This window comes from Heptranchias perlo, chromosome 5 (assembly GCF_035084215.1).
Source record: "Heptranchias perlo isolate sHepPer1 chromosome 5, sHepPer1.hap1, whole genome shotgun sequence".
Classification (NCBI taxonomy): Eukaryota; Metazoa; Chordata; class Chondrichthyes; order Hexanchiformes; family Hexanchidae; genus Heptranchias; species Heptranchias perlo.
Window position 1 is genome coordinate 33,627,364 of NC_090329.1, and position 12,352 is coordinate 33,639,715.

The 12,352-nt window shown below is 41.1% G+C and overlaps 1 protein-coding gene across 2 annotated transcripts in view; it reads right to left on the reverse strand.

Moving 5' to 3' along the window:
* LOC137321352 (myelin transcription factor 1-like protein) overlaps positions 1–12,352 on the reverse strand; it is a 238,022-nt gene that overhangs the window by 26,147 nt on the left and 199,523 nt on the right. For both annotated transcript variants that reach the window (XM_067983737.1, XM_067983738.1), the window contains exons 17-18: positions 10,985–11,206; positions 314–405 (exon numbers count right to left, since the gene is read on the reverse strand). In XM_067983737.1, coding sequence (XP_067839838.1) covers positions 314–405; positions 10,985–11,206 — 314 coding nt within the window. The remainder of the gene's footprint in view (positions 1–313; positions 406–10,984; positions 11,207–12,352) is intronic.

A 12,352-nucleotide genomic window follows, 5' to 3' on the forward strand; every position in this document is an offset into this window, starting at 1 on the left:
TGACTAATTCTATAATCTATATAAATAGACATATGTCATGCCTGTTTCTTTCTTCCATGTTTTTTTAACAAAGGTTACGAATCGCAATTTTATTGATGTCAATTAATTAAGTTCTTTTGGATGAGAAACCTTTTAATTCTAATATATTTTCTGTGGCCAGCTGCCAACGGAGCACGAGCCTATCTTTAGTGTTCCTACAGGCTCGATGAGCTTTATCAGACAAATCTTTAGAAATGTGTAGCAACTTCACTTAAGAAAATCTGCTTTATATCATACATTGGGTTGCTCTGCAAGATAAGCGAAGTCTGTTTACCATTACTGGCTCGTTGCTTTATCGTCAGCATTTCCTCTCCCGACAACCTTGCTTTCTTCATTGCAGAAGTAGCTCTCGGACATCCTGACAGGCTGGATCCGTGAAAATGCAGGAAAGTGAAACAAATTAAATTAACAAAATTATAACATTGGGACTGAAACACTTACTGAAGTGCTCATTTTCATTCAGCTTCTACTAATTAAGTTGGGATATTCATGATTTATCAAATCACTGATATATAAATTTTATCACAAGTGCATCAGGAAATTCTTTTTTATGATAATTGTACACAGAATAATTAAAATAATTATGACAGATTGACATCTGAATGGGAGCCTTTTACTTCTAAAATCTGCAATTACCGTTAATTCTTTGTCTTATGCTGATCAGATATTTATAGGGATGGAGTTCCAATAGTGAAAATGTTTTTTACTGACTAATTTTAAAAAATGTGTATATGTATTATGTTATTAATAAACATTGACATAGTATAATTAGTTTTAAATGTTTACTGTGTCTTTTAAAACTCCAGTCGTATTAATATTTGAGAGATGTTGTACATGGGTAGAAATAATGACAACTGTACATTTAGTGAATGTTTCATGTAACTTGGCACATTTTAATCCCTTCATCAACCAGATTTCGATTTGAAAAAAAATGCTTTCTGAAGGTTGCTCTAACTTGCACACATATAAGTTTGAATGACTTCTATAATACATCAATACAAACTGCCTGATATACAATCAGTACAAGCAGAAACTCATCAGGCTAGCAAATAGGTTATGGCTATATTATATTTCAATATATAATGAAAATATATTGTTACATCTCTAAACATACCGAAACACCTCATTCAAAGCAATACTTCCAAATTGCTCAAAGCACATCTTAAATACACACTCCTACAGAATATGCTTCCAATTATATTCAGGGTCCTTAGAATTCTGTGGCACGTCAAGGGCAATTTCAGCGGCAAACCCAACCAAATTTTATGGCATGAGAATGTCAATTCTGTGACAGGTTTCTCCAGGGTTGAGGACATCTCAATATCCATCCCGACTTGGAAATATATCGCCGTTTCTTCATCGTCGCTGGGTCAAAATCCTGGAACTCCCTACCAAACAGTACTGTGGGAGAACCTTCACCATACGGACTGCAGCGATTCAAGAAGGTGGCTCACCACCACCTTCTCAAGGGCAATTAGGGATGGGCAATAAATGATGGCCTTGCCAGCGACACCCACATCCCATGAACGAATAAAAAAAAACAATAAATATTTTTGAAATACCACCTCAATCTATCTCTAATATATTAAAAATCTTATATCTGTGGGCACTTCCTAACTATAAAATCTTACTTCATGTTGTCAACATTTTCTATTATAAATTCTAATGTCCACAGTTATAATGGAAACTACCTATGTGAATTTGTCATGTTATAATTACATCCTCCCGCCAGTGGTGGTGTTTTAGCATCCCAGTTTTGCATCTCTCAGCTCTTCAGCCTGTACCGTACAAAATCTCCTCTGCTCCAACCAATTTCGCTTCTCCCCTTTCTAAACTACCGTCAGTTTTGCTATTTAACTAAAAAAGAATCAAAGTACTACATAAAAATATGGAAATATTGTATAAGTTTAAAATGGGGACTGAATTAATGCTGTCCATCCCAGTCCAATTAAAGCCATACCTTCCAACCCTGCTTCACTTGAAGATTATACTTGGTATTGACTCAGACAATAAACTGGTATAATAAATTTTCTCAGAAATATTGTATATAAATATTGTATATAAATAACATATTGTATATAAATATTGTATATAACATTACTTTTGTTTAGAAAAATCGGACATTCTAAATTGTTCCAGTGCAGTTTAGTGTGCGTGGTGCTGCCTTTCAACATCCAGCTACCTCACCTGATCTTTCACCATAGGTGTTATGTGACAGCTGGCTAAATTAATGTTTTAAAAAAAATTACCCATACTTACAAAAATGTATGGTGAGCAAAGCATAAAGCATCAACAAACACTGTTCAAAATGAGTTTACTGGTTTCAAATTAGAATTTAAAAATGCAACACCGCATCTCCTGTTTAAAGTGCCAGTGCTTCTTATTGACATACAGACACATTAACCAGTTGTTGTTACGCTTAACTCACTAACATGTTAAACAAACTAGGGGACAAAATATTATAATTAGAAATGAGAAATGTCGAGGTTTTGTTCACTACACTAAGAGGTACACGTCGGAGGTTTTCCTCGATGGGTTCTCTCGATCAGCCGTCGTGATTCGGGATAGGCACATAAATGGGATTTCTGCTGATCTTCCACTGAAGTTAGCGTGTCGGGGCAGGGGAACCCCTGAGGAAATTCCCGGTGACAATTTGTAAATATTAGCACTTTAAATGTTTAAAACAGAGACAGCATTCTAAAAAGCCAGCTGATTAAGGAGCTGAAATCAATAGGATTAGACAATTCAGTGACCTGACTTGCAAGTGAAGTGCGATAGGTGTGAAATGGTATGAAGTGTAAAATGTAAAATCAATTAAGAAATTGCAAATCAACCAGTAGACGATAGCTGTCAGATGACATTGTTCAAATTTGAGGCACCGGGTATTCGGTCCAATCCAATTGCAAAAGGAAAAAATTCTTTTGAGGAGGAAAAAAAATTGGCAGGGAAAACATTATGCAGTAGGAGTTCATACTGGATTCCGTCACCATCAGGGTTGCCAACTCTGAAAGTTTCATCAGATGACTGTCCGCCTCCAATCACCCCACCCAGTCAAACAGCCTATTTTCCCCCTCTCCAATAGTTTTATCACTAGTAAACAAAAGCATTCAAAGAAAATGAAAAACACAATTTTTTTTAATGTCCTTATGAATTTTCACCTGGGTTGCTCGCAGCAGTGTCCAGGAGATTAATCTTTAATTCCTGGAGACTCCAGGATAATCCTGGAGGGTTGGCAACTCTACGCCCAATGCACCAGGCATGGGAAGGGATGGCTGAAAACAGGCAGCACCAGCCAGTCACCACAGTGATGTGCTGTACTCACATGCAGGGCCCTTGCAAAGAGCTGCTCAAGGAGATTCAGGGCCAACGGAAACCCAACAGGCTATCAGTGAAAACCTACATCCAGCCAGCACAATGAAGAGAATCACTTAAAAGGATTGGTAGGTTCGGTGTCAATATGGGCAAGTGGGAGGTCATTTACTTTGGACCCAAGAAAGATAAATCGGAGTATTTTTTAAATGGTGAGAAACTAGGAACTGTGGAGGAGCAAAGAGATTTGGGAGTCCAAGTACACAAATCATTCAAAGCTAGTAGGCAGGTACAAAAAGCAATCAAAAAGGTGAAATGAATTCTGGTTTCTCAAGGGGGCTGGATTACAAAGGGAAGGAAGTTATGTTTCAGATGTATAGAACCTTGGTCAGACTCCATATGGAGTACTGTGTTCAGTTTCCGTCACCGAACCTCAGGATGGATATATCAGCATTGGTGGGGATGCAGTGCAGATTCACCAGAATGATACCAGAGCTTAGAGGGTTAAATTATGAGGACAGGTTGCATAAACTTGGCTTGTATTTCCTTGAGTACAGAAGATTGAGGGGTGATCTGATCAAGGTGTTTAAAATGTTAAAACGATTCGAAAGGGTAGATACAAAGAAACTATTTCCTCTGTTTGGGGAATCAAGAACAAGGAGGACATAACCTTAAAATTAGAGCCAAGTCATTTAGGAGGGAAATCAGGAAGTACTTTTTCACACAAAAGGTAGTAGAAATCTGGAATTCTCTCCCCCAAGAGAATGTAGCTGGGACAATTGGAGCTTTCAAGATTGAGATCAATAACATTTTTGTTAGGTAAGGGTATCAAGGGATATGGAACTAAGACGAGTAAATGGATTTGAGGTATTGATCAGCTATGATCTAATTGAATGGCAGAGCAGACACGAGGGGCTGAATGGCCTACTCCTGTTCCTATGTCCTATGGTCCTAGATATATCTTGTTGCCAAGTAGCCAGCCTATGACCTGATGGTCTGGTTTGAAAAGAGGTGGGATAGAGGACTGGCACAGGATGAATTAATTATGGCTGCTGCTGGGAAACCAGGTACAGACCTGCTTTATGTGTTACCTGAAAGGGAAATCATGTTTGACAAATCTATTAGAGTTTCTTGAGAGTGCAGCTAGCAGGGTAGATAAGGAGGAAACCGGTGGATGTAGTATATTTGGATTTTTAAAAGGCATTCGATAAGGTGCCACATAATAGGTTGTTACACAAGATTAGGGCTCATGGGATTGGGGGTAATATATTAGCAAGGATTGAGGATTGGTTAATGGACAAAAAACAGAGAGTAGGAATAAACGGATCATTTTCCGGTTGGCAGGTTGTAACTAGTGGGATGTCGCAAGGATCAGTGTTTGGGCCTCAGCTGTTTACAATATATATCAATGACTTAGATGAGAGGACCGAGCGTAATGTATCCAAGTTTGCTGACAATACAAAGTTACTTGGGAAAGTAAGCTGTGAGGCTGCAAAGGGATATGCACAGGTTAAGTGAGTGGGTGAGAACGTGGCAGATGGAGTATAATGTGGGGAAATGTGAAATTATCCACTTTGGTAGGAAGTTCAGAAATTCAGAATTCTTTTAAAAGGTGAGAGACTAAGAAATATAGGTAGTCAGAGGGATTTGGGTGTCCTTGTACACGGATCTCAGAAAGTTAACATGCGGGTACAGCAAGCAATTAGGAAGGCAAATTATATGTTGGCCTTCATTGCAAGGAGGTTGGAGTATAAGAGTAAGGAGGTCTTGCTGCAATTGTACAGGGCTTTGGTGAGACCACACCTGGAGTACTGTGTACAGTTTTGGTCTCCTTACCTAAGGAAGGATATGCTTGCCTTAGAAGCAGTGCAACAAATGTTCACCAGATAGATTTCTAGGATGAGAGGGTTGTCATATGAGGAGAAATTGAGTAGAATGAGCCCATATTCTGTGGAGAATGAGAGGTGATCTCATTGAAACTTTTAAAGTTCTTAGAGGGCTTGACAGGGTAGATGCTGAGAGGTTGTTTCCCCTGGCTGGAGAGTCTAGAACTAGGGGGCATAGTCTCAAGATAAGGGGTCGGCCTTAAGACTGAGATGAGAAAAAATTTCTTTACTCAGAGGGTTGTGAATCTTTGGAATTCTCTATCCCAGAGGGCTGTGGATGCTCAGTCATTGAGTATATCAAAACTGAGATCAATAGATTTTGGAAAATTAAGGGAATCAATGGATATGAGGATAGGGCGGGAAAGTGGAATTGAGGTAGAAGATCAGCCATGATCTTATTGAATAATGAGGGGATGTACGGTCTACTCCTGCTCCTGTTTCTTATATTTTTATGTACCTGTGGTCGTAAATGAGCTGCATGTTGACTGAGTGGAATCCTTTTTTGTTGAGGAAGATGCAAGGCTGGTGATGGGGAGCATGAAGGGCAATATGAGTGCAGCCTATGGCCCCCTTGGAGCCTGGGGAAGCCTGCAATTTGTGCAAAGCCTAGTGCTCTCTCATCCTGCTTCGCTTGGATCATGAGAAAGGAAATGTAGATGTTCCTCCTCGAATAGAGTGCCTCAGTCACATCAGTGAACAGCGAACTGCAAGATGTCACCTGCTGCAGCTGGAACGACCCTGTGGCATAAAATTTAAGGGCCATGGTGCCCTCAACAGCCACAAGCAGTGTTTTCCATGCCCTGGTTTGGAGCTCCAGTTGTGGCTGCAGCAGGTGACAGAGCTCATTGACAGCCTCCTTCATGAAGCTCAAGCACCTCACACAATACTCATCGGTCTGGTTGAGGTAACGAAAAGTGTTCCTTGAAGACCCACTGTGGGTAGAGCCTCCAAATACTGCCCTCCTCCTCCCTCTTCTCCCAGCTGCTCCTGCACTCTCCTGTCTTTTTGCTGCTCCCCGTCCTCCTCTAGCCCGAGAGGCAGACGTAACAGACCACCCATGAGTGAAATGAGATATTTGCAAGGCAGTCCAGCAGCAGCAGAAAGTTATTACCAGAACTCACAAGTCAGTAGTGGAACAAAGAAAATGGACAAAACAAGGCCCAGAAGTTGACAAGCAGCCCAAAAGGACAAATCAGTAATTAACCTGTATGAAGGGGATGAGCACTTCAAATAGCATTTCTACAGGGCCCTTGCTGACTGTTACAGCCACGATTTGCTGGGCGAGTTTATCGTGTGGCGAGTCAGGCACTGGAGCAGACCAATTTCACAAAAAGATCCTACAGCCAGCGCGTACCCTTATTTTAATATGATAATAGCTTTATGAATACTTCCGGTGAGCGCGGTGGATCCCTATGGAGGCGGCCGATCCAATATAGCAGGTGACGCAGCTCCGGCGTGGGATGGACTGCACTATCTGCCATATTGGACCTTTGGGCACCTGTTTCACACCTGAAAAATGATCCAATTTCTAGGCCATAATTCCTTTCTTTAGATTCTCCCTGTATCGTGCATCGATCTCCAGCCAAACAGGACATAGGAACATAGGAATAGGAGTAGGCCATTCAGCCCCTCGAGCCTGCTCCGCCATTTGATAAGATCATGGCTGATCTGTGATCTAACTCCATATACCCGCCTTTGGCCCATATCCCTTAATACCTTTGATTGCCAAAAAGCTATCTATCTCAGATTTAAGTTTAGCAATTGAGCTAGTATCAATTGCTGTTTGCGGAAGAGAGTTCCAAACTTCTACCACCCTTTGTGTGTAGAAATGTTTTCTAATCTCACTCCTGAAAGGTCTGGCTCTAATTTTTAGACTGTGCCCCCTACTCCTAGAATCCCCAACCAACAGAAATAGTTTCTCTCTATCCACCCTATCCATTCCCCTTAATATCTTATAAACTTCGATCAGATCACCCCTTAACCTTCAAAACTCCAGAGAATACAACCCCAATTTGTGAAATCTCTCTTTGTAACTTAATCCTTGAAGTCCGGGTATCATTCTAGTAAACCTACGCTGCACTCCATCCTAAGCCAATATGTCCTTCTGAAGGTGCGGTGCCCAGAACTGCTCACAGTACTCCAGGTGCGGTCTAACCAGGGTTTTGTATAGCTGCAGCATAACTTCTGCCCGCTTGTACTCCAGTCCTCTAGATATAAAGACCAGCATTCCATTAGCCTTATTGATTATTTTCTGCACCTGTTCATGACACTTCAATGATCTATGTACCTGAACCCCTAGGTCTATTTGGACATCCACTGTTTTTAACTTTTTACCATTTAGAAAGTACCCTGTTCTATCCTTTTTTGATCCAAAGTGGATGACCTCACATTTGTCTACATTGAATTCCATTTGCCACAGTTTTGCCTATTCACCTAATCTATCAATATCGCTTTGTAATTTTATGTTCTCATCTAACTGCTTACAATGCCACCAATCTTTGTGTCATCGGCAAACTTAGATTTGAGACTTTCTATGCCTTCATCTAAGTCGTTAATAAATATTGTGAATAATTGAGGCCCCAAAACAGATCCCTGCGGGACTCCACTAGTCACATCCTGCCAATGTGAGTACCTACCCATTATCCCTATTCTCTGTCGCCTTTCGCTCAGCCAACTTCCTAACCAAGTCCATGGGCTTCTAACTTAGCTAACAGTCTCTTATGTGGGACCTTATCAAGTGCCTTCTGGAAGTCCATATGAATAACATCCATTGACATTCCCTGTCCACTACTTTAGTCATCTCTTCAAAAAATTCAATCAGGTTTGTCAGGCATGACCTACCTTTCACAAATCCATGCTGGCTCTCTCTGATTAACTGAAAATTCTCAAGGTGTTCAGTCACCCTATCCTTAATTATAGACTCCAGCATTTTCCCCACAACAGATGTTAGGCTAACTGGTCTATAATTCCCTGGTTTCCCTCTCTCTCCTTTCTTAAAAAGCGGAGTGACATGTGCAGTTTTCCAATCCAGAGGGACAGTTCCTGAATCTAGAGAACTTTGAAAGATTATAGTTAGGGCATCTGCAATGTGCTCACCTACTTCCTTTAAAACCCTGGGATGGAAACCATCTGGTCCTGGGGATTTGTCACTCTTTAGAGCTATTATTTTCTTCATTACTGTTGCTTGACTTATGTTAATTTTATTGAATCCCTGTCCCCGATTCAATATTAGTTTTCTTGGGATTTCCGGCATGCAATCCTCTTTTTCTACTGTAAATACTGACGCAAAGTAATCGTTCAACATATCTGCCATTTCCCCATTGTCAATGACAATATCCCCACTTTCAGTTTTTAAGGGGCCAACACTGCTCCTGACCACCCTCTTTTTCCTAATGTAACTAAAAAGTTCTTCGTATTGGTTTTGATATCCCTTAAGCTCTTACTATCTGTTTTGTGACCCTTTCTGATCTTTGTATCTTTCCCATTCACCAGGATCTGTGCCATTTTTTGCCTTTTTGTATGCCCTTTCCTTATGTCTTATACTGTCCCTTACCTCTTTAGTTGTCCATGGCTGTTTTTTTTGGCAAGTAGAGTTCTTGCCCCTCATGGGTATAAACTGATTCTGTATCACGTTAAATGTTTCTTTAAACATTTCCCACTGATCATCAGTCATTTTACCCATTAACAGATTTGCCCAGTTTACTGTGGACAGTCTCTGTCTCATCCCATTGAAGTCGGCCTTGCCCAAGTCTAGAATCTTAGCAGCTGACTCACTTTTTTCCCTTTCAAACACTACATTGAACTCGATCATGTTATGATCGCTATTGGATGGATGTTCGCGTACAGTTAAGCTGTTAACAAAATCTGGTTCATTACTCATTACTAAACCTAGTATGGCTTGCCCCCTTGTTGCCTCCTGGACATACTGCTGTAGAAAACTATCCCGAACACACTCAAGAAATTCACTACCTTTCTGACAGTTGCTCGTCTGCTTTTCCCAATCTATGTGAAGGTTAAAGTCCCCCATTAAGACCACTATGCCTTTCTTACACGCTTGTCTAATCTCTGCATTTATACAATCTAGCACTTCAGAGCGACTGCCAGGGGTCCTATATACAACTCCCACTGTAGTCTTAGATCCTTTCCTATTTCTCAATTCAACCCATAAGGTCTCTATTGGCTGCTTACCTCTCGTTATATCCTCATTTATCATTGAAGTGATTTCATTTCTAATCATTAAGGCTACTCCTCTCCCTCTTCCATTTTCCATGTCTCTCCTGTAGACCTTATAACCCAGTATATTTAGTTCCCAATCCTGACCATCCAGCAGCCATGTCTCAGTGATAGCTATCATGTCATATCCTCCAATTTGAATTTGAACCTGTAGTTCATTTAATTTATTCCTTATACTCTGTGCGTTTGTATATAGAACTCTTAGTTGGGCCACACACCCTAGCCTGACCTTCAGCTTTGATGCTGGGTTAATCGCCTTACACCTTCTAGTTTTCACTTTATCTGTAGTATCTAAAGTACACTTTCTTTCTGCTGCTCTACGCTTTTCCCTTTCACTTATTCTTGAACAACTGTTTGTACTATTTGTATTGTAAATTTCCCCTGGGTCTTCCCCTCTCAGGTTCCCATCCCCCTGCCACTCTAGTTTAAACCTTCCCCAACAGCACTAGCAAACACCCCCGCGAGAACATTAGTCCCGGTCCTGCTCGGGTGTAACCCGTCCCGCTTGTACAGGTCCCACCTTCCCCAGAACTGGTCCCAATATCCCAGGAATCTAAATCCCTCCCTCCTACACCATCCCTGCAGCCAAGCATTCATCTGGTCTATTCTCCTGTTCCTATACTCACTAGCACGTGGCACTGGTAGTAATCCTGAGACCACTACCTTTGAAGTCCTGCTTTTTAATTTATCTCCTAACTCCTTAAATTCACCTTGCAGGACCTCATCCCTTTTTTTACCTATGTCGTTGGTACCGATATGGACCACGACTACTGGCTGTTCACCCTCCCCCTCCAGAATGTCCTGCAGCCGCTCCACAACATCCTTGACCCGAGCACAGGGAGGCATCCTTGACCCTAGCATAGGGGATTCAATTGTAAGGGGAACAGATAGGCGTTTCTGTGGCCGCAAACGTGACTCCTGGAGTCACGTTTGCGGCCACAGAAATGCCTATCTGTTTCCCTTACAATTGAATCCCCTATCACTATAGCCCTGCCACTCTTCTTCCTCCCCTCCTGTGCAGCAGAGCCACCCGTGGTGCCAAATGAGTAACCAAATCCAAGGCATCATCCTATGTTGCTCTTGACCCAGCCTCTAGAAGGTGTGAATGTTCAACCTCAGATGATGGTCTCTAATCTTCTTCCGCACTTATTAGGAAGTGACTGACCTCAGCTGTACACTTCACCGTGGCCAACAAGATGGGATTAGAAATGTGCTCACCCAGAATTATGAGCACAACATCTGCTGTAGCAATGAGCAGCAGGGAACTTAAAAACTGTCTGTTATCTGCTAAGAATGAACTTCTGAAAATATCTAGCGGCATTATTGAAAATTCAGCTTGAAAATTTTGAGCCGTTACAAACATTTGGCTACCAAAAGTTCAGTAATTATTTCCCACTGAACAAGTATTTGACTCATCAAATGGTTAGTGTTTTAACGATCAATTCCAGAAATGTAAAAACTATCGCAACCTTAACTTTGAGACAACAGTTTCAATAAACTGCTACCAGATTTCTCACCTGCGATGGGTAAGAAAGCTGCCGCTTACGTGTCCCGAACCATCGCATCCTGGAGTTGGACAGGACATGCCTTCTGTTTTCCCAGATTTCCATGAGAATTGTGATCCGTTAAGGTAGCCATCCTTTTGTCTCTTGGCAGCTAGGGGGCATCCTGATGCACTGCGATGAGATGCGTACTTCCCAGTCACGTGACCTTGACCATCGCACCCAGGAACAGGGCACCTATCGAAACAACGTAACAAACACCACCCTTGACTGACCGTATTTTTTTGTAAATAACCCAGAATGTGGCCAAGAGAAAAAAAGGTTGAAAATACAATTAATCAGACAAGAATAGGATATGTTCCAGATATGTGGTTTTATGTATATTATTAACCAGCTATATTTTCCATTAATAGTAAGGGACCTATGTGAAATAAATTTAGGCAGTCTTAACCCAGCTCCTACTGGCTATTGCTCCACAAGTCAAAACTGTCCGCAAATTGGCATTAAGTTGCAATCTCACCCAGAAAGACCATCAGGTTGGCTTGTGTGACAACTGAAAGAAATCATACTGAAGGAATACAGGGTGCTCTTCTCAGATGTTGAGGGAGATTCTTGGGGCAGATTAAGTGCCGCCTTTGTTTGCATGTTGCCAGGGTGTACCTAACCTGGTTGATTCTGATTTTGAGTGACAAAAGTGGAAAAAAGATCCATTTCCCAGCTCTCATATCCCTCAGCTTGATATGACCGAAAAAGCACCAAAAGACATACATTTTAAAAAATGAAAAAAATACACTTGCAGAAATCTGCAACTTTCTTCCACGCAGATCAAGAAATATGTGAAAAATTCCAGAACTTCTGAAAATTTGGCCCATACTTTTTCCTTTGTAATTTTGTCTTGAAGTTTTGAATTCTAAGTAAACACTAGAAGGTATATTTTACAAATTCATGCTCCTGGCCCCAAACTTCATCCGTCTGGAGTGCATGCTGGGGATTCGGGTGCAGAGGTCAGCGAACTCTGCAGGATTTTCTAGTGAGAATTCCAGGTTTGTAAAATTACCCCCTAGGATTGTGAGGTACATTGACAGCTGAAAGTAGTGCAGTATGACATTCAGAGAAGAGTACTGATCTTGTCTGGAGCATCATTACTGTAAATTTATCAAAAACTTTTTGCAGTTGAGAACAAAGACATTCAAAGCCTGGGTCAGTCACCTCTATATTGTTGTCGATGGAAAGCCCCCTAGCGATTGTTCAAAGAACAGACCTTTATGTGTGTGTATTTAACTTATTGCTCATATTGCCTTGCTTTGCTCTTTTTAAACAAGTGATTAAACATTATTATTAATTGATGGTATGGACAGAGATCAGAATTTGTACCATGCTAAT